Source organism: Arvicola amphibius, chromosome 10 (assembly GCF_903992535.2).
Source record: "Arvicola amphibius chromosome 10, mArvAmp1.2, whole genome shotgun sequence".
Taxonomy (NCBI): Eukaryota; Metazoa; Chordata; class Mammalia; order Rodentia; family Cricetidae; genus Arvicola; species Arvicola amphibius.
In genome coordinates, this window is record NC_052056.1 from 78,100,218 (window position 1) to 78,123,048 (window position 22,831).

The 22,831-nt window shown below is 43.5% G+C and overlaps 1 protein-coding gene across 1 annotated transcript; it reads right to left on the reverse strand.

The window, feature by feature from the left end:
• Positions 1 to 2,343: 2,343 nt before the first annotated feature.
• On the reverse strand, positions 2,344 to 9,431 carry LOC121677328 (endogenous retrovirus group K member 5 Gag polyprotein-like). Its single transcript, XM_042055833.1, has 3 exons — positions 9,371 to 9,431; positions 3,542 to 4,466; positions 2,344 to 3,253 (listed from the first exon to the last, which is right to left on the reverse strand). The coding sequence occupies exons 1-3, from the start codon at positions 9,429 to 9,431 to the stop codon at positions 2,344 to 2,346; spliced, it is 1,896 nt and encodes a 631-aa protein (XP_041911767.1).
• Positions 9,432 to 22,831: the final 13,400 nt, after the last annotated feature.

A 22,831-nucleotide genomic window follows, 5' to 3' on the forward strand; every position in this document is an offset into this window, starting at 1 on the left:
GAAGGCTGAATGGTAGGAACCATTTCGAGAACCTGAATAGCCCTCACAACATATTGGCTATCAGAGAACAAATTAAATTCTTGGTGGCGGATCAATTGGAATATGGTTAAAGCTGCATATAATTCTACCATCTGGGCAGATCTGTATGGGGTATCAATAGAGTAGGCCTTATCATTAATAACATATGAAGCTTTCCCATTTTTTGAGCCATCTATAAACACAAGTAAGGCATTTGGAATGGGCTGCAAGCGTGTATTCTTTAAAAATGTAAAAGGTGTAATATTAAGAAATTGGACAAGCCTGTTTCCTGGCATGTGGGTATCAAACTTTCCCTGAAACCCAGCAAGTAGCACAGCCCATTCATCATGTCTTTGTTGTAGCCAGGCTATCTGATCTCCCGAATATGGGGTAACAATAACATCTGGGTCACGGCCAAAGTATCGAACCGCAGTCTTGATACCTGAGAACAGAACCTGATTCACTAAAAAAGGATAGGAGGGCAAAACCTTGGATGAGGTAGCAGGCGCATGTATCCAAAGAAGCGGCTGCTCCTCTTGCCACAGGAGCCCTGATGGCATATAATCAGTGGCAAATGTCAATAGATAAAGGATTTTTTCAGGATCAAAATATCCTGAGCCTTGCTAGGAGATAGCTTCTTCTACCCTTATAAGTGTGGCTTCTGCCTCTAATGTAAGGCTCCTAGGGGAACTAGGGTCAGGATCTCCTTGTAATATATTAAATAAAGGTTTTAAATCTTCTGTTGTGAGTCGCAAATAAGGGCGTAACCAATTAATATCACCTAAAAGTTTTTGAAAATCATTCAGGCAACGTAAACTCGTTCTTTTTATATGGATTTTTGAGGTGCGAATTAAGGTTGGTTCCAATTGAAACCCCAAAAACAAAAAGGGATAGCAAGTCTGAATTTTTTCTGGGGATATAATAAAGCCCCTATATTGTAAAGCCAAGACTAAATCCTGAGCTATTTTTTGTGCCATATCAGCCTTGTCTGCAGCTATTAACAAGTCATCCATGTAGTGGATGAGGTACGCAGAGGGGTAAAGTAACCTTATGGGATCCACAGATTGTGCCACAAAACGCTGGCATAGGGTGGGCGAGTTGGCCATGCCCTGTGGTAAGACTCACCACTGAAACCGAGGGTTTGGGCCAACATGATTAGTAATTGGGATGGAAAACGCATATCGCTTACAATCTGCCGGGTGAAGGGGTATAGAAAAAAAGCAGTTTTTTATGTCGATAACAATCTTGTGAAAATCTTTGGGAATAGCAACTGGTGATGGCAGGCCAAGCTGTAAAGCTCCCATGGGTAGCATGGTCTTATTAACTTCCCTTAAGTCCTGTAACAGTCTCCAGTCCCCATTTTTCTTTTTAATGACAAATATAGGGGTGTTCCATGGGGATGTGGAGGGCTCAAGATGTCCCTGCTCTAATTGTTCCTGCACCAACTGCAGGGCAGCCTGAACCTTTTCCTGAGGCATAGACCACTGGTCTATCCAGACTGGGTCATTAGACCTCCAAGATATCTTATCAGCCTGGAGTGCAGGAGGATCAGTGGCCCTTAGGAAAAAAGGTCCACGCCTAAGCCTAACCTACCTTGGTGTTGGCCAGTAGCAATAGGGTCTGTAAGTCCTTGTTCTTTCTTTCCTAATCCTTTACCAGGGAGGAATCCCATATTAAGCATCTGTTTAGTGACAATTTCATTAGGACTAAGCATAATAACTCCCATTTGTTTTAAGATGTCCCTTCCCCAGAGGTTAACTGGGAGGCCTGGGACTATAAAAGGCTGAATGGTGCCTGAATTACCCTCTTTGTCTTTTCAGGTTAATAACTTAGAACTTTTTAAAGTATTCTGGGTTTGTCCTATACCTTGTAAGTGGGTGGCAGTGGAATCTACAGGCCATGCTTTAGGCCAGTATCGGGATGATAGTACAGTGGCATCCGCACCTGTGTCTAAAAGACCCTGGAATTGTTTATTATCTAGCCATAAAGTCATCATAGGTCGGGTATCAGAAAGCTGTTGTACCCAATATATGTCAGAAGAGCCGGGGCTCGAGGCACCACGTTTGTTTCCTTGGCAGGGGAATTGTCCCATCATAGGTAATGGCAGGGCTTGTGCTATGCGATGTCCAGCTCTAAGAGTTAAGGGGCCTTCAGTAGCAGTGGCAAGCAATTTAATTTCTCCTTCATAATCAGCATCAACCACAGAGGGAGTAACAGAAAGCCCCTTTAGGGAGCATGAAGCTCGCCCTATAATAAGATAGAACATGCCAGGAGGAGGAGGGCCATACAGCCCAGTCTCTACAATCGTGGTCCCATCCTCAGGGGTTATAATCTGGGTGGAGGAGGGGCACAAGTCCAATCCTGCGCTCCCTGGGGTGGCCCTGTAAAGGGGTTTTGACGTTGGGTCATTCCCCTTGCATGAGCTGGCTGGTACAGAATTGGTGAGTAAGGGCCCCCGATCGGGGCCCCTCTCCCGTTTCCCTGAACCACAGTAGCTGAGACAGGGGTTAGGGAGTTGCCCATATTATCAGTCTTGGATTTGCAATACCTTGCCCAATGTTTGCCCCACCTACATCGGGGGCAGGGTCCTGGAGGGCCACCCCCTCTATTCTCAGGACAATTTTGGTTATTCTCAACTATCGGTCGAGAGGGGCATTCTCTCGCAAAGTGTCCCAGTTGACCACAGGTGAAACATGTCTTCCCTCCGGGGCGAGAGTGTCCCCTTTGTCCCTGAAATACTGCGCCGATGGCCAGGCTGATTGACTTTGATAGCTGGTGACCAAAATTGTCTACCTCATTGCACACCTTAATCATACCAGAAACATCAATGTTCCTCATTTTTCCCCTTAATGCAGCTTTACATGCAGTATTGGCATTCTCAAAGGCCAGCTGTTTGACCAAGGTCCCTTCCATTTCCTCTGGCCCCAAGATTCTTTCTGCTATTTCTTGGAGCCGACCCATAAACTGAGCATATGGTTCCTGAGGTCCCTGAATGATTTTAATGAGCGGGGTGGTAGTGGCGCCAGTGGAGGGAACTGCCCTCCAGGCTGCCAAAGCAGCCTGTGCCCTCCAGGCTGCCAAAGCAGCCTGTGCCGTCTGGGAAAGTATCCCAGTGGACAGTCCTTTTTGCTTGTCTTCATCTGCAAACTTGCCTTTACCAGCAATTTTATCAGCTGTCCAGGAGGCAGTCTGACTTAATGGGTTCCTTCTATTTTCGTTTGCAAGGGCTTCAGCCCTATCGAGAAACTCAGACTTCCAAGTCAGGTATTGTCCTCTATTCAATACTGACTGGACCACCCTGCTCCATTCTATGGGCAGCATAAATCCTTCTCCTGCCAATCCCTCCAATATAGAAAAAGTAAAAGGTGCATTCATCCCATAATTTTTAACAGCAGAGTGAAGATCTTTAATATGTTTAATTTTTAATTTTTTATATATGGGCCGGAAAGTTTCATATTCATTTTGTTCAGGCTCTTCCTCCGAATCAGAGGCCATCTGATCTTGCTCATAATTGCCCTCTTGCCTTGGCTCTAGCCCTGGGGGGGTTTCTGTGGTATCAGGCTGAGACTCAGCAGCCTCTTCCACTTGCCTGGCTCGTGACCAGGTCAGGACTGGATAAGCCATTTTACGATTAAGTTTAGAGTTTGCCCGTTTGTCTAAAGTCGTGCCCTTTCCCATAGTAAACTGTAAATCCTGAATCTGAACAGAAAGGTCTGAGAGCTCATGTTGTAATGCAAGCACTTGTTTGAGACCTCCTATTTGCGCCTTAAGGGCAGCTTTTGTATTAAGTAATTCCTGAATCAAGGGAGTGGGCAAAGGCATGCTATCGGGGGCAGTCAGAACATAAGGCGGTGGCCGCGGAGTCCTTTTTGGCTGACTAAGAAAGACGCGGGGGGCTTTATCCCCTCTACCATACCTTCCTTTCTCATAACTAGCCGCTTCTACCTCTAACTCATTTTCGGACCCTGAATCCAAAGGCTCCTCTGAACTTTGAATCCAGCGATCCAAGTCCTGCAGGCCGGGTTTGATTTCATTTTTAAAAGCGACCAGCGATGGATAAATGCTTTTAGGCGGCTTTTGGATCTCATCTTCAGCGGGCACGGTCTCTTTTTGGGGAGCTGTTATAGATTTAATAGGTCCTGGGGAGGGGTCCTCGGGGATACTAATAACAACCGAAGGACAGGGGGAAGAACACCCACCCTCTTCATTTTTACAAGATGGCGGGCGGGATGCCTCTAAGAATTCAGTGACTATCGTTAGGAGATGGGAACCATCCCCTCCTTTTTCTGGACTATTTATGATGTCCCTGATCAGGGACCAGTAACTAAAAATAATTTCTGGCACAGAATCACCTCCTTTAATCATCTTACTAAGATCTTTGCCCACCTTGTCCCAAATTTTGGGATGTATCTCTGGGCCTGTTAAAACTAACCAAGGGCATTTTTCATCTATAAAACAAAAGAATTCAGCTAAATCTTTCTTTTAAACTCTTACTCCTCTTTCCCTAAGTGACTGTTGAAATTCCCATATGAATTTCTCTTCCTTTGAAAGCGATTGTCCCATGTCCTATAGACGACAACGAACCTGCGCCTACCTCCGTCCTGCAGACCTGTCCGAGTATCACAGCTGGTCAGGACCTTATTTTCCTTCGTCCCGGGACTGCGCCTTGTCGTCCGATTAGTTGGCCATACTTCAGGGTCCCTGTTCAGGCACCACTGTAACCCCCGCTTGGTAGGGTCAGCTATTCAGGGTCCTCTGAAGGGGCGCTAACCTGCAAGACATGAGCTGTAAAAGAGGAAGGAGACCAAGCAAGATTCTATTGTCAAGGTCTCCGTTTATTGGGGTGAAAGTTACAGCTTATATACCCTTGAATGGGGTGGAGGTAGGGGTAGGCAGGAACTCTGCCTGGGTAACTGAAGGTCATCAGCCAGCACCTGGTGTAAGCCGAAGCATGTGATTCATTAACATTGGAGTAAGGGGTGGGTTCCCTTAACAGATGTGATCCATTAGCATTGGAGTAAGGGGTGGGTTCCATTAACGGATAGCTCTCAAGATGGTTTGGGATGAGGGGTGGGATCTCCGTAAACATCCTTAGGGCAGTGACCTCTGCAATCCCTGTAAGGACGATGGTCCCTGTCAAATCTATCCTTAGGAAAAATGGTCCCTGACAGGTACTCACACAAGTAAAGTATACAATAATGTACAAATGCAGTATATTAATTATGATTCAGCTATGGCAATTGTGTATTAAGTGTAAAACTTATTCAACAACAGTTTTATAAAAAAGCAAAATGCTGCTTTTGGGTAAACCTTCCCAGTTTTGCCAGTTAAGATATTAAAGGCTTAAATTAGAGGCAGAAGCCACCCTTATAAGGGTAGAAGAAGCTATCTCTCAACAAGGCTCAGGATATTTTGATCCTGAAAAATTCCTTTATCTATTGACATTTGCCACTGATTATATGCCATCAGGGCTCCTGTGGCAAGAAGAGCAGCCGCTTCTTTGGATACATGCGCCTGCTACCTCATCCAAGGTTTTGCCCTTCTATCCCTTTTTAGTGAAGCATACCATCTCTAAGTTAATGGCACAAGAGACCCTTTACCCCATAAAAGACAATGCCAAGACAATATTGGCCCATGCTCTCTTTGTGCTTAATTTCCTAACTTTGGACAATCAAGGGCAATCCGCTGCGGACAGATTGTGGCAACCTTCTACCCAATCTACTTCTGCACAAGCCCTATGGAAGGACCCCCTGTTGGGAGTCTGGGCTGGCCCTGACCCTGTGCTTATTTGGGGAAAAGGCCATACATGTATTTATGATACCAAGGCTCCTTGAAAGCAACTTAAAAGTTGCAAACAGATCCTGATACAAACAGATCTGACATGATGACACCAAGCTGATCTTTACTAATGCAAGATAAAAAAAAAAGCCCTTGCAATGCATTATAAGAAAAACCCGACCTATATATATTTGGGGTCGAGGATATGTTTATGCCTTGTTTCACAGAAAGAAAATAAAGCTGGACCTGATGATGTCATAGCTGTGGACACCCCATGGAGGAGTTCGAGGAGAGACAAGTTGAAAGAAAGTCCTTGGTCCAGTCTTCCCTGCCCCCATGGAGAGAAGTGCCTGATAGCAGGACCTGCTATGCCACTCTACACATCCTGCCTCCAGAGATTCAGCTGAGATAATTGCCAAGATGTGCTTCAGGTAGCTGAATCCAGCTCACCCCACCTAGGAATCCCACCTGCCCTAAAGCACAAACGCTGAGATGCTTCCAGACCTGAGACGCAGACACAGATGCCCTGCTGAGATGACCTGACCATTGGTGACTACAATTTTCTGCAGTTTGAATTCTATTTGCTTTGGAGCTAAGATGCAGACTAAACATCTGACTGTTTTAATCTTTGGGACACAAAACTCATTTTAATTAAAATCTTAACTCCTCTTCACTTAAGAATGGGAAAGAGTGGGATTTTAACTGTTGCTCAGAGACTGGAACTGATGGTGTTTTGATATAAAAATGTCTGTCATTGTACTCTTACTGGAGTTGACCTAATGATATTTGTAACTGCTTATAGATGTTGGGAAAAGTTTGACACACCCTGTAAAATGTTTGGGTTTAATGCATATGTTAAAAATTTTTAGATTTTGCCACATAAAACCCAGAGATATGTATGCCTGTCCACGATAGGCATAGACACCAGCAAAAAGGGTGTGAGACAAAGTACTGCAGGGAGAAGACCATGCATTCTGTCTCTCTACCCTTGTTACAGACCCCAAACACTTTAGACCTTGGGATCCCTGAAAAAAAATTTTTTGGCAAGCAGCACTGGTAATCTTATGTTGGAGTAGGCACTTAGGAAGGAGTTTATACCATAGGCCAGACTAAAGGTGAATACTGGGTTTGGAAGGTACCCTTTCTTCTTGTCCAGAGATGGAGTCATTGGTGTCCAAATTATATCTTTTATACCTTTTGTTTTAGAAGCTCCTTGCAGTCTTTTCATTAATAGTCCACGCAGAGGCCCAATGACGGGAATATTGTGGAGCCCTCCCCTGAACAGCACATCATACAGAGGCCGTAGAGGCCGGCTCAACATGGCATGATGTCAGGGGATGAGGATTGCCCTCCACATAGCCTAAGACAGGGACCCTGCAGTCAAAGACCTGCTTACCAATTTGGTCTTGCTAGATACCTTTTTGAGGAGCTTCAAGGATAGGCAACTGATGGTGGGACCGCCCCCAACCTAAGACAGGGCCCTGGGAACCCTATGACGGGTAATGGGGACGAAAACCTGGTCCCCACTCGACCTAAGACAAGAGCCCTCATCACAGGCCATCATTAAGGGCCAAAAAATAATTAATACTACCCATAAGACACCCCTCTGTTCCCAGGAGAGGATAGGAGACTCCACTCGAGAGAAGGGTCCTCCTTGCCCCAGTCCCTTCTATAGGTCTGACTATGTGGTTAGATTCTGACCAGTGCTCTCCACTTATTAGCTGCCTTCCTTAATAAAAGGAAGGGGGATTTGTCAGGGACCATTTTCCTAAAGGATAGATTTGTCAGGGACCATCGTCCTTACAGGGATTGCAGAGGTCATTGCCCTAAGGATGGTTACGGAGATCCCACCCCCCATCCCAAACTATCTTGAGAGCTATCTGTTAACCGAACCCACCCCTTACTCCAATGCTAATGGATCACATGCTTCTGCTTACATCAGGTGCTGGCTGATGACCTTCAGTTACCCAGGCAGAGTTCCTGCCTACCCCTACCTCCACCCCATTCAAGGGTATATAAGCTGTAACTTTCACCCCAATAAACGGAGACCTTGACAATAGAATCTTGCTTGGTTTCCTTCCTCTTCTTCAGCCCATGTCTTGCAGGTTAGCACCCCTTCAGAGGACCCTGAATAGCTGACCCTGCCGGCGGGGTTACAGCATAGGATGAACTCCTAGCACTCGGGAAGTAGGGACAAGAGGGTTCCCAAGCCCCTGCCCAGCCAGTCATGTTGAACTGTTGAATTCCAGGACAGGGAGAGACCCTGCTCATCTTCATACAGCTACAGTTTCCACTACAGGACTTTCTAAAGAGCACTTCATTGTGTTAAAATTCACATTGCTGTGTTTGCACTGAACTGTTAAATCAGTCCAACCAAAACCTCCCCCATTCATGGGACAAAATGTCTGCACAGCATCTTTTATCCAGACAACTGGTCCTAAAGGATAAAGACAATATTTAGCACAGCAAAACAATATCACACTGTCTCCTATCACGGTGTTCCTTTTGTCCTCCTGAAGAAAGGCATTTGGATTTCAAACAGACAAGCTAAGAGTTAATGTGTAATGCTGTAGTTTTTGTTTTTACTCTTACCCTCTGCTCTTTGGGGGTCTATCACCCAGTTCCCAAAAAATACACAGAGGCTTATTCTTTCTACGAATGTTTGGTCTTAACTTGGTTTATTTCTAGCCAGCCTTTCTTAATTTAAAGTATCCCATTTACCTTTTTGCTCTGGAGTTTTATCTTCCTCTATTCTACATACCTTTCTTTACTTCTTACTCCATGGATTGCTGTGTATTTAGGTGGCTGCCCCTGGAGTCCTTCTCTCCCCTCTTTCTTGTTCCTTCATCTCTCTTCCCAGATTTCTCCTCCTATTTATTCTCTCTGCCTGCCAGCCCCACCTATTCTTTTTTCTGTCTTGCTATTGTCTGTTCAGCTCTTTATTAGACCAATCAGGTATTTTAAACAGGTTAAATAACACAGAATAACAAAGTATGTGGAGGAATATGTAGAAATAGTGTCTTATCCTCTTTTATAATTTTTAAAATTTTTCCAATGAAGTATTTGATAGTGATATATCATAATAACTTTACCCTCTGGATTGTAAGGGATTTTGTATTATGAATAATATAAAAAATTAAATCATTTGTTAGCATAAGCAGGATCTCTATTAGCATTCAGTTGTAATGAGAGAACATACTTTGTTATATCTACTTATGCTAACTTTAACATATTTTTTTCACTTTGACGAATAATGCTACTTCTGTTGTCTGAAAGCATTTCTGTCCTAAAGGAAATGCAGCCTAAAGTATGTAAGCCTAAAGTATCTTTTCATGGTACATGAAAAGATCAAGAAACAAGTCTTTGGAAAGGGCCCAATGTTAACAGTGGGACAACTAGGAAGGTTGTATATTAAGAGCTATTTGAGAAAGTCAAGATCCAGATAAGATATAATGGTATTTTCCTAGAGTTCTCTGGGGCCTCATGCCAAGCCTGGGGCTGAGTTCTCTAGCAGACTAGTCAGGGACAGCAGGATCCATGCCTGTAGTGACTGTTAGCACCGACTGTTACATACCTACAACAGAGAAAGTCACATACAGAGACAGTGTAGTTGTAGGTGTCAAGCGGATGTCCATTGATTACTAATTATGGATTACAAGCTTGGAATGAAATGATGACTCTCTACTGTGGAAAATAATACATTTAATACAGCGGAGACTTTTGTGAGTCTCCCTTAATTATTTTTCTGCCAGAGTTTGATCATTTATCAGACCAAAAGCAAGTGTAAAAATTAAACAAACAAACAAACAAAACAGCAAGCAAAATACACTTAAGTACAGTGGTCATTAACATGTAAAGATTTTATTTTATTAAGATTTTAGATTATTAAAGTTTAGGACATTTCATTTTTAACTCTGTCCTGGGAGGTAGCAGGGTGTTTAGAAGTGCCTGAGAAATAATCACAGAGGATCCTGAAGGAGAAAAATGTTGAGTTTTTGCACATAAGGATGAAAGTTTATATTCAGTTGATAGTGTAAAAAAACAGAAACGAGAGCAACATCAAAGCATAAGAGAGCCAGAGAGGAAAAGCTGGCTGGAAGGCTCTAGCCTTTATTGCATTGTTAGACAGTCTGATGTAATACATTTTCAAGCTGTCCCAAAATAATTTTAGGTGATTAAATAATTTAATTTTTTTAAAATATACTTTAGATTTAATTTAACCCTTTTGGCCTCCAAGGAAATTTGAGAAACATGCAATTATGGTTGCATTTTTAAGTTTTTAAAAGCAAGAAAGTGCTTTATCTGTATAATGTATGAAGATCTCCTCAGGAGTCTCCAGTCACTTTCAATAAATTCTTCACTTTATTCAAACAACTAGTTAACAGTGCCAGCAACATCACATTACCTGTCAACCTGTAGTGCTCAATTAAGGAAAAAAATATGCTTGGAGTACTACTGTGGAGGCGGGAAAGGACAATAGACACGTTGAGGCCCTTGTACCAGATTCCTGAGCTTTCTCACATTTGCCTGAAGGAGCAAAGTTGTTTCAATTCTTTTTGAAAGACAGACATGAGGGCTAAGGAATCTGAGGAACTTGCATTTTGGGATATTACATAAAGTTCCTAGGTGGGAAGATGAGATAAAGTAAAAAGAGGAGAAAATGGAGCCAGCATGCAGAGGCACGACAGAGATGGAGCTGGCATGCAGAGGCATGACAGAGATGGAGCTGGCATGCAGAGGCACGGCAGAGATGGACAGGGAAAGGTCTTTACTGGGGGAAATAAAGTGTGGAACTTGTCCTGATTTCAAGAAATAAAAAGCAGCAGTCACAAGTCTGGGAGGTGGACTAAAGAAGCGAAACCCTGGGGTTTTATACCTCCCAGGAGGTGGCACTAAGTCCCACAGTGTCAGGCACTGAATCACCTCTAAGTTCAAGCAGCCTGTTCTTAAGGATCAGCTCCCTCTTTTGACAGATTCCAATCAACACTGAGAATTTTAGAGTTTATGTCATAGGAATGCAGCCACCTCTGCAGACTGGACATCTGCAGTCCATGAAGAAGGGCTACAAGCTAATTACATCTTGAAAATATGCTAATTAAGTCTAGAGGGGAAAAAGTAACGCTACCATCCAGTGAAGGGATTTCCTTATTCTCCCACAATTTTCCAGTCATTTCCTAAGAGCCACCATTCTGACCATTAATACCTAAAGCTAAATACTGTAAACCAGACATGGTGACCATGATCAAAGCCCCATTTTCCCTGTGAACTGTCTCTCTGTATCTCTCTGTCATCTCTCTTTATCTCTCTCATATCCCCTGCTCCAAGACAGCCTTCTTCCCCCCACCCGCCAATAAATGTCTTGTGTGAGGTCTGTTGCATTGTGCAGTCTTTGTGGCATGCCTTGGCACTGGCCTGCCAAGGTACTCCTTCACTAAACCATAACAATGGTGCCTGTGACTCAGTAAGCTCTCCTGGTCCCTGTGTGCTTCCCACGTGGGGATTTAAGTCATACTGGGACCCTATCCTTATCTCTGGTTTACCTGCAGCAGATTCATTTTCCACAGATTCCCTTGACCCTCCATCCATCAACAGAAACGGTAGTGGCATTTCAGTTGTATTCTAATAAATAAAACTTGCCTGAAGTTCAGAGAGTAAAACAGCTCCACTGATCAGCCTTACAGGCCAGGCGGTGGTGACACACACCTTTAATCCCAGCAGCCACACTAGTTTTTCATAGAACCTGGGTTGTGTTTGCCTTTTATCCCAGTGGTGCACAGGATCGCCATTTCGGACTGAAGTCAAGGTAAGAGTCAGTGGCTGACTGCTTTGTTTTTTGGATCTTCAGGTTGAACCCCTGTAGTAGGAGCAGTGGGCAGGCCTGCTTTTCATCTTGCCTGGCTCCCCGCACAGCTAGCTTTACACCTGAAATAACAATACACAAATTGTATTCATTTAAATACTGCCTGGCCCATTAGTTTTGGCCTCTTATTGGCTAATTCTTACATCTTGATTAACCCATTTCTATTAATGTGTGTAGTACCACGAGGTGGTGGCTTACCAGAAGGATTCTAACCTATGTCCATCTTGGTCCAGAGCTTCATGGCAACTGCCTGAAGCGTCTGCCTGACTCTGCTTTCTTTCTCCCACAATTCTGTTCTGTCTACTCCACCTACCTAATTTTCTGTCCTATTAAAGGGCCAAGGCAGTTCCCGTGGTGGCGCACGCCTTTAATCCCAGCACTCGGGAGGCAGAGGCAGGTGGATCTCTGTGAGTTCGAGACCAGCCTGGTCTACAAGAGCTAGTTCCAGGACAGGCTCCAAAGCCACAGAGAAACCCTGTCTCGAAAAACCAAAAAAAAAAAAAAAAAAAAAAAAAAAAAGAAATAACCTCCTCCATCAAACCCCAATTTCTCTCTTTGAGTTTCTATTAATAGTGCATCAAGTGATCCCTCCCAGTTGGCTTAAATTCTTCCCTGAGTCTTCAGTACTCTTTGAGGTGGAGGTAGCCACCTCTGACCCTTCCTGCTGAGTGAGGATTAGTTTTTGAGTTTGGTTTTTGCCTTTCTGCTTTATTCAAAGTTTGGTACCAGAAGCTGAGTCTCTTCTCAGGCTTAGCTAAACTAAGTCCCAGTCCCCTGGCCTATGAGATGATGACCCACTGAACATCCTGTGCCTTTCTCATTTGGTCCCCATGGGTCCTAGGGATACCTTGGAGGTCAGGCTTGGACCTCATCCTCTACCTCACCCATGGGAACTGAGTCATTCATACCTCCTTCCTTGCTCCCCTTTGGGATGCTCATTGAAGAACTTCAGATCCCTTCACCTAGCACCCGACTTAAGGCCTCTCAACTTATCCACTTTTGCAGTTCAATATGGACACAATACTCCTTAGAATATCAATCCAAATGTGGCTGACCAAGTGATAGAGGAACAGAAAAGAATTCCCAATTCCCATTCTTTTATTCTTCACTCCAATCCCTTTGCCTGCCATTCCTCCCCTCACACTGTAAACCCTGGCTTTAAGTTATGCTTGATGGATCTGTAAACTTGTTGCTAAGTGGGAGCAGGACTGGACCAGCAGGAGGAGGTAAGTCAAAGGGCATCCAGCTGAAGCATGCAAGAACCTGTTCTCCCCTGCAGCACCCACTCTGAATCAAGTCTCCTAAACTGGGTATGGATCATTTGTTTGTGAATTTGACTCCGGATTCTTTAGCCCTGCTTCTCTCTGGGCTGCTGTGTGCATCTCTTGCCCCTGCAGCCTGCTGCACCTCTGGTCGGCCACACCCACGTGGGCATCTCCCCTCTCTCCTGCTCTCTCTGGTTGTCTCTGGCTCCACCCTGCAGTCCTGCAGCTTCAGCTGTCGCCTCCCTCTTGGAGCTGGTAGGAACACAGCTGCTTCGTGTTCCGTTTTGTGGCTCTCTCGTCTCTCTCTCTCCACAGACTCAAATTTTATTACCATAGCTTGGCCTCAGTACAGATCAGTGGCCAAAAACTGGCAAAGTCAATTTCCAAATTCTCAGAAACAGAAGCAACTGCTACGACACAGACCCCAGACAAACGGTCCCCAAATATCATCTACTTAAATTTGCTCTGCTCTACACTTCCAAAGTCTCCCACCTCTAAGGTTCCACTTCCCACCCTTACACTCTAAGGTTCCACTTCCCACCCTTACAGACCTTTTGTCTCTTTATTTCTTATCGTTCTGCTCAAAAAAAAAAAAAAAAAAAAAAAAAAAAAAAAACCTCTTAATCTCTGTCTCAGGATTTGCAACTGTGAGGGATATGGTCTAAAATCTGTAACAAAATTTGGCTTTAAACTTACAACACAAGGCCTTTAATTAAAATCTAAACATGGTTATATATATGTGACTTAACTCTTGTTTAGGATATATATGTGTGTATATATATGTATGTAATTTGGAGTCCACTCTCATTAACAAAAATAGATCTCAGTAATCAACCAGCTGTGCCTCATGGCGAAAGATTAGATAGACAAAAATTATCTAAGTTCTGTGGATATGGTAAAGGCCTAAAAAGTGTCTTAAAGCTGTGAAAATGGACTTTGTAAATGTATGAGCCTTGTGGTGGTGATGTATGCCGTTAATCCCGGCACTTGGGAGGCAGCAACAGGCAAATCTCTGTGAGTCTGTTATACTGAGACTTCAAGAGTTCAGAACCTTATCTTTAATCAATGGAGTTCTGAAACGCTATTAATCTAACTCTAGTAAGCACTGACAACTATTACTATAGTCACAAGCTCAAATTTGTAAATTTCCTTTGATTGTCTTCTTAGTATAGACTTAAAAGTGCTTCTCATTGTGCTAAAAACATTTGTCTAATCTATTTGACCCTGTCTTCTGGACAGAGGAAAGAGGGCTTGTGCTTTTACCCAGAATCCTTTTGGGCCCAAAAGCTTTTATAGTCAAATGTGTGAGCCTGTTGCCTTTCTAAATATGGATTTTAGTACAGCTAAAACTTACCTCTTCTTATAAACTTTAAAAAGTCTTGTAAGTTGATGGGGAAGCTCAACCAATCACATTTGGTTAGGGTGTGACTGCCTGTAGCCCAGGTAGAAAAACCAGGGTGGGTAGGCACACATGCTCTCTACATGGCGCTTGCCAGACCATTTTGGATTTTGGACCTTTCACTCTTGTAGCGTGAGTTCCCCCCCCCCTTTTTAATTATTAAATTATATCTGTTGTTTTTGAGCTGGTCTGGTTATTAATTGTACCGACCAAATATGTAAACACCTGGCGCCATGTGAGGCTTTTAGAGCCTTTACAGCTCTGGCCAGTTGGGGCCGCGCCACGTTCACTTGGGCATAGATATCCGCATCTTTGCCCCCCACCCCCACACCTCCGTCCCCTCCTCTGCACTCCTGCCATTTACCCGCACTTCATTGAATTTCTTCATTTTGACATTCAGAGCACTGTGCAGAAATCACATTGCATCAACACCCACAGCAGGCCTTCACGACCTGCATCCACCCCTCGAGGGTCAAATGGACTCTGGATAAATACTGCTGTCAATCAACAGCTTACCTTTCCCTGCCTACTGCCTATGCCTGAGGGTGGTGTCAAGTTGGGAGCTTAGGCCCCAGCCCCTCACATCTAATATCTTCAATTTTGGGTACAATAGTTTAATTAATAGGATAGAAATGAATGACACCACCAAGTTGTACAAAATAACCCAGCTGGAAACTTTTACTGGATAGCACTAGACACTAATTGTGGTTTCTACAATGGACTACTCTTTGATCATAAAAAGAACAAAAATGGACTGGAGAGATGTTTCAGTGGTTAAGAGTACTGGCTGTTCTTGAAAAGAGCCAGGTTCAATTCCCAGCACTGACACGGCAACTCACAACCATTCATAACCCCAGACCCAAGGGATTCTGTACCCTTTTCCAGCTTCATGGGCACTGCACACATGCACAGCATAGAAACAATGATAATTTTTAAAAGAAGTAAAACATTTTAATTATGTATTCATTGTGCATGCTAATTTGTAGCATGAAGATATTGTTATATAAATGCATCTTTACTTTGAGCATGTCCCCTCCTCTATATCCTTCTATTCCCATATGTCTATTTAAACACCGTGGGTCTTTTTAAACTCCCTATATATTTCATGCTATTTATACCAAAATAACTTTTTTATTTCTATTAAATCTAGGAACTATAAACTTACTACTTTCTTTTTTCTTCCTTCTGTTTTCCAGTGGCATAAGGAATGTTGGCAGAGATGTTGACACTGCATACCAGAACTCAGACATCAATGCCTGGGGATGCAGAAGAGATAACACTGTTGCTGTGGAGGCCCAAAGGGAGTAACACTAGAATGCATAGAAAAGGAGAGGAGTCCAGCCTGTTCCTCTAAGTGAAAGGTAGGCGTATACATGAGTGCATACAGTTTGCGTCTGTCTGTAACCCTAGCACTAACCTAAACTTAACCCCCTAAGGCCCACCTAAGCATGGCCCTTTCTATACTGAAATGCTCCTGGGCATTTGTAAGTGGGTTCTCTGTGTGCCCTTGTGAGTGTGGCTGTTAGGACGTGGGCACATGTCCCTATTTGTGCCTTTACCTCTGGTGACACTGGTACAGAGTTGCCCAGCTCTAGGTTTCTATGATCATATCCACATGATGGCATCCTAGGAATCAGCACTAGAATAATCTACAGGGAGCATTCAGGACAGTGAGAAGACTGCAAGAGGAAATAATTTTTTATGGCACCCATGTGATATTAAAGGAAATCTCTTCTACCTTCTCAAAGCTGAAGGTCTGGCCAAAGCCTGGATTCCCAGCTCAATGTGTGGCTTGAGCATATGGATACACATCTGTGTCCCATTGTGTACATGGAAAGTCAGAAGGAGAGAAACTGGCAGCCCAAGTCAGAACTAAAGAAACCCTGTGTGAAAGAGCCTCAGGCATGAGTGCCCCAGAAAGTGACCTCACTTCCTTAACCATGGTCCAGATGGTACTAGGAATCCTGGTTACCAGGTAACCAGAGGCAAGAGGCAGCCTCAACTGACTCACTTCACTGGAGACACTTGAATATTTAGGATGCTCTTTCGTGTACAGACTTCTGGTGGCTCAGGTCACCAAAAAAGTCAAGAGTTGTGGCCTTGGTCACCTTTGGAGACGTTGGGTGTGCCCATTTATTCAACACCTCTGGCCATTTTCCTATAAGGAAGTGAAGGTAACACAAGCCATCCTGAAGCAGGAAGCCTTTCTGGTCCCCCTTATCCCTGACTAGGTGTGTTCTTGAGAGAACACTGAGGAACATTCTTTATGCCCACTTTCCACTTCAGTGTGTGTAAATAGATTGTTAATGTCTCTGAGTTTTCATATTTAAACCTTCTTCTTTCTTTGTTCTTTCCTCAGAATCAAAATGAGTTGGATAAACCCCTCAAGTTCAATACCAACAGCCCAGACTACCTGGAAATATTCATTAGTTATTTATCAGAAGACTTCAAGCAACAGACCATCGTGTGCATATATATGGCCATCTACCAAAAATTTTCTACCACCTGGGAGGTGCTAGACCTGATAATAGAAATGTGAGTGGCTACACACATGTTCAGGCTCTCAAGTCTCCTGGTTTGCTTTTAGGATGGTGCTACTCTTCTCTGGGACTGTATGCTCTCTTAGGACAAGTATTATCATTGTCCTGATTATCATTGGTCCTGGGCCTGGGGCTCCAAAGTGGCATGGCCAGAGATGGGGTCGGGGAGACAACTCTAGGTTGTGTCATCCACTTTCCCCAAGAAGTGTCAAACACTATCCTTTCTTTTGCCTTGAGCAGAACCTTTTCCCCCATTTGTTTTTTTGTCTTTTTTATTGATTTTTATTGAGCTCTACATTTTTCTCTGCTCCCCTCCCTGCCTCTCCCCTCCCACTTTAACCCTCCCCCAAAACCCCCCATGCTCCCAATTTACTCAGGAGATCTTGTCTATTTCTACTTTCTATTTCCCATGTAGATTAGATCTATGTAAGTCTCTCTTAGTGTCTGCATTATTGTCTAAGTTCTTTGGGATTGTGGTTTGTAGGCTGGCTTTCTTTGCTTTATGTTTAAAAACCACCTATGAGTGAGTACATGTGATAATAGTCTTTCTGTGTCTGGGTTACCTCACTCAAAATAATGTTTTCTAGGGCTGGAGAGATGGCTCTTCCCAAGGTTCTGAGTTCAATTCCCAGCAACCACATGGTGGCTCACAACCATCTGTAACGAGGTCTGGTGCCCTCTTCTGGCCTGCAGGCATACACACAGACAGAATATTGTATATATAATAAATAAATAAACTTTAAAAATGTTTTCTAGCTCCATCCATTTTCTTGCAAAATTCAAGATGTTGTTATTTTTTCTGCTGTGTAGTACTCCATTGTGTAAATGTACCACATTTTCCTTATCCATTCTTTGGTCGAGGGGCATTTAGGTTGTTTCCAGGTTCTGGCTATGACAAACAAAGCTGCTATGAACATAGTTGGGTACATGTCCTTGTGGCACAGTTGAGTATCCTTTGGATATATACCCAAAAGTGGTATTACTGGGTCTTGAGATAGGTTGTTTCCTAATTTTCTGAGAAATCAACACACTGATATCCAAAAGGGCTGTATAAGCTTGCATTCCCACCAGCAATGCAGAAGTGTTCCCTTTTCTCCACATCCTCTCCAGCATAAGCTGTCATTAGTGTTTTTTATCTTGGCCATTCTTACAGGTATAGATGGAATCTCAGAGTTGTTTTTATTTGCATTTCTCTGATGGCTAAGGATGTTGAGCATTTCCTTAAGTGTCTTTCAGCCATTTTAGATTCCTCTGTTGAGAGTTCTCTGTTTAAGTCTGTACTCCATTTTTTATTGAATTATTTGTTCTTTTGATGACCAATTTCTTGAGTTCTTTGTATATTTTGGAAATCAGACCTCTGTCTGATGTGGAGTTAGTGAAGATCTTTTCCTGTTCTGTAGGCTGTCATTTTGTCTTGTTGACCACGTCCTTTGCTTTACAGAATCTTTTCAGTTCCAGGAGGTCCCATTTATTAATTGTTTCTCTCAGTGTCTGTGCCGCTGGGGTTATATTTAGGAAGTGGTTTCCTGTGCAATGCATTCAAGTGTACTTCCCACTTTCTCTTCTATAAGGTTCAGTGTGGCTGGCTTTATGTTGAGGTCTTTGATCCATTGGGACTTGAGTATTGTGCATGGTGATAGATATGGGTTTATTTTCATTCTTCTACATGTTGATATCCAGTTATGCCAACACCATTTGTTAAATATGCTTTGTTTTTCCATTTGATATATTTTTCTTCTTTGTCAAAAATCAGGTGTTTGAAGGAGTGTGGATTGATATCCAGGTCTTCTATTTGGTTCCATTGGTCCTCCTGTCTGTTTTTATGCCAATACCAGGTTGTTTTCAGTATTGTAGCACTGTAGTAGAGTTTGAAGTCAGGGATTGTGATGTCTCCAGAAGTTCTTTTATTGTACAGGATTGTTTTGGCTATCCTGGGTTTTTTGCTTTTCCATATGAAGCTGAGTACTGTTCTTTCAAGGTCTGTGAAGAATTTTGCTGGGATTTTGATTCGCATTGCGTTGAATCTGTAGATTGCTTTTTGGGGAGAATTACTATGTTAATTCTTCCTACTCAAGAGCATGGGAGATCTTTTCACTTTCTGGTGTCTTCTTAAATTTCTTTCTTTAAAAATTTAAAGTTCTTGTCATACAAGTCTTCCATTTGTTTGGTTAGAGTTACTCCGAGATATTTTATGCTATTTGTGGCTAGTGTGAAGGGTGTTGTTTCTCTGATTTCTTTCCCAACCCTTCTATCTCATCTGCGTACAAGAGGGCTACTGATTTTTTTTTTTTTTGAGTTAATCTTGTATCCTGCTACATTACTGAAAGTGTAAAAGTTCCTTGGTAGAATTTTTAGGATCACTTATGTAACCTATCATATCATCAGCAAACAGTGAGAGTTTGACTTCTTCTTTTCCGATTTGTATCCCCTTGATTTCTTTTTGGTGTCTTACTGCTCTAGCTAGGACCTCAAGAACTATACTGAATAGATATGTAGAGAGTGGACAACCTTGTCTTGTTCCTGATTTCAGTGGAATAGCTAGGAGTTTCTCTCCATTTAGTTTGATGTTGGCTGTTGGCTTGTTGTACATTGCCTTTATTATGTTTAGGTATGTTCCTTGTATCACTGTTCTTTCCAAGACCTTTATCATGAAGGGATGTTGTATTTTGTCAGAAGCTTTTTCAGCATCTAATGAGATGATCATGTGGTTTTTATTTTTCAGTTTGTTTATATGGTGGATTACACTGACAGATTTTTAGTATGTTGAACCATCACTGCATTTCTAGGATGAAGCCTTCTTGATCATGATAGATGATAGTTCTGATGTGTTCTTGGATTCAATTTGTCAGTATTTTATTTAGTATTTTTGCATCAATGTTCATGAGTGAGACTGGCCTTTAATTCTCTTTCTTAGTAATGTCTTTCTGTGGTTTGGGTATCAGGGTAATTGTAGCCTCATAAAAAGAGTTTGGCAATGTACCTTCTATTTCTATTGCATGGAATAATTTGAGGAGTATTGGTATTAGTTCTTCTTTGAAAGTCTTGTAGAATTCTGAATCAAAACTATCTGGTCCTGGACCTTTTTTGGTTGGGAGACATTTGGCTACTGTTTCTATTTCTTCAGCAGTTATAGGTCTGTTTAATTTGCTTATCTGGTCTTGATTTAATTTTGGTAAGTGATATTTATCCAGAAAGTTGTCCATTTCCTTTAAGTTTTCCAATTATGTGGAGTACATGTTTTTGAAATATGACCTGATGATTCTCTGTATTTCCTCCATGTTTGTTGTTATGTCCCCTTTTTCATTTCTGATTTTGTTAATTTGGATATTCTCTGCCTTTTGGTTAGTTTTCCACAGAGTGGGACTGAACCATCTACCTAGGACAGAGTGAGCCTGAGGAAGCAAGCTCCACAGGAGCAGAAGCCAAGAGCCAATCCAGTCCCAGGACACTGGCAGATGAGGATTGAGTTAATGATCTGATCCAGAGTCAAAGATCTCCACTGGAACAGGAATGGAGCTGAACCATATATGTAGGACAGAGTGGGCCTGAGGAAGCAAGCTCCATGGGAGCAAAAGCCAGGAGGCAATCCAGACCCGGGACACTGGTGGACCAGGACTGAGCCAGTGACCTATCCAGAGTCAAATATCTCCACCGAAATAGGTACAGGAGAGTAACCGCTGAGCGAGTAAGCCAGAGCCAGAATCTGCTGAGGCTCCTGACGTGAATCTGGGACCTTCAGGGGAGTAGACCTGAGCTAGGACCCCTGTGGATCTGGGTATGAGTCTAGGACCTCCCAGGAACTAGGCCTGAGCCAGGACCTCTGCCAGTCTGGGCATGAATCTGGGACCTCCAAAGGAGTAGGCAGGAACCAGAGATCTCTGCGGGGCCAGGTGTGAGGCTGGGACCTCAGAGGGAGTAGGCCTGACCCAGGGCCTCTGTGGGTCTGGGCATTAGTCTGATTCATCAAAGGGAATAGGCAGGAACCTGGAACCTCTGCAGGTCCGAGTTTGAGTCTGAGACCTCTGAGGGAGTAAGCCTGAACCAGATCCACTGCATTTCTGGGCACAGCCATGCCTGGAAACTCCAAGGCAGTAGACCAGAACCAGAAAACTTTGTGGGACCAACTCCAAGCCAGGGACTTCTGCAGGAGGGGTTCCAGACCAGGACTTACAGAAACAGGTCAAAGCCGGTAATCTAGGCCAAAGTAAGCCTGAGACAGCAAACTCCAAAGGAGCAGAGAAAAGCACAGGAGCACTTAGCTATCTCCAAGAACATGGAGTAACCAACAGGGTAACTATAACTGTGGCACTGACAGTACCATGAGGAACAACCATCTGAGCTTTGGATACATTGGCACCTAGAAGATTATTCAATAGAATCTCAGACAGCCCCAACCACACCTATTAGAGGAAAAGATGAATAGAAAAGGCAAGATCACACACAACACCACAAAGAGCAACACAACACCAGTAAAACCTAAAGACCCTACAACAAGACCTGAACAACCAAATATAGATGAAGCAAAAAAAAAAATGACCTAAAAAATAACTTCAAGAGAATGTTTGAAACTCTTAAAGAGGAAATGAGAAATTCTTTTTCCCCATTTGTATCAAAGGTTCTAGACACTATCTAGGTTTAATGGGATGAATGGAGTCAGGCAAGAGTCCCAGAGGGCACCCAAGAAGTCCTAGCAGGGAAAACTAGAAACCAAGAAACCTAGCAGGGAGCAGCTTAGGTTCTACCTATTGTGTGGAGATCCTTGAATAGCTGTGACTAGAGGCTCATTCCTAGACCCTTAGTGTTGAAGTCAAAACAGTGGAAAGAGCCCTCAGCACTTTCATCCCTTTCCTGGCTTCTCTTCCCTCTAGATCTCTTGGTGGGTTGGGGACACATTAACTTAGTGACACCCTCATGAATGCCATAGGTATGGATCTTTCCACCCTGACTGTGTGCAGGATCAGGAAAAAAAGATGTGAGTGTGCTTAGGTGAAGAGGGAGGTAAAAAATCATCTGTGGAGTGGGATGTTTGTGTGGCTAGTGTTGAGAGCTAAACCAATACCAGTCACCCTCCTCTTGGGATCCCCAGAGAGGATGGTATGAGAGACTTCATGTGTAGGTGGAGAAAAACAGAGATCGCCAATGATCCCTTTGGTTCTGAGGAACATAAGGATGGATGAAACTTAAAGGGCTCTAGGGAAATTCATTCCCACCACAGCTCAGCCAAGTTTGCACAGTCAGTCCTCTAAGATACAGAAAGTATCTGGAGCCTTCTCCATACAGCCCCTCACTCCTGACCATCATGCCCAGGAACAAGTGGGCTGCTCAGCATTTCCTCATCTGAGGGGTCAGTGTTGTACTGATGAGGAAAGGCCAGGCTTCTGATTCTAGTTCCCACCAACCTGCTCCTTCTTGTAGTGCCATGTTATGGTTTCTGTCTATGGCTCAGAAAACACCCCCAGGACTTCTGTGACTATCCAGTCGTGGTCACTGTGAAGAGGCTGGTGGACTCCATAAGGCTAAACGCACCATCCACAGAGGTTGCAATGCAAACTGAGGCGCTCCTATCAATGCTGGAAAAGCAGGAGTCCAAAATGGGTGAGGAGGCCTGGGGCAGGTGCCTGGGAAGGCAGGAGGTGGTTTTGGTGACGGGTTGCACCAAGGAATTCTCTAGATGCCCTGACCCCTGGAACCAGAGCTGGACCCCTGTTGGGTGAGATGTCCTGATGTGGGGAGAGGGGACTGGGCATTTTCTGACATTAACAGACCTAGTTTGACCAGCAAGGCCATCTCTGGGAAGCTTACCCCATACTAGAAACTTCTAGGGTACCTCCAATAATGGTCCATTTCTTTCTGTCTTAGATTGTGCGATCATCAGGTCAACAACACCAGAAGCCCCAATGCTGGATGCCTAAGAAATACAAAAGATGCTGCCTCTGAGACCAGCTTCTGCAGCAGGGCCACAAGGAGATCT

Excerpts from the sequence above, each read along its gene's own strand:
- LOC121677328 (XM_042055833.1), bottom strand. The coding sequence starts at position 9,431 with ATGGACATCCGCTTGACACCTACAACTACACTGTCTCTGTATGTGACT. Across the intron at positions 4,467-9,370 it reads TGTGACTTTCTCTGTTGTAG|ATGAAAAATGCCCTTGGTTA; the intron begins GTATGTAACAGT and ends TTTGTTTTATAG. Across the intron at positions 3,254-3,541 it reads CCCCCAGGGCTAGAGCCAAG|GGCTGAAGCCCTTGCAAACG; the intron begins GCAAGAGGGCAA and ends GTTTCTCGATAG.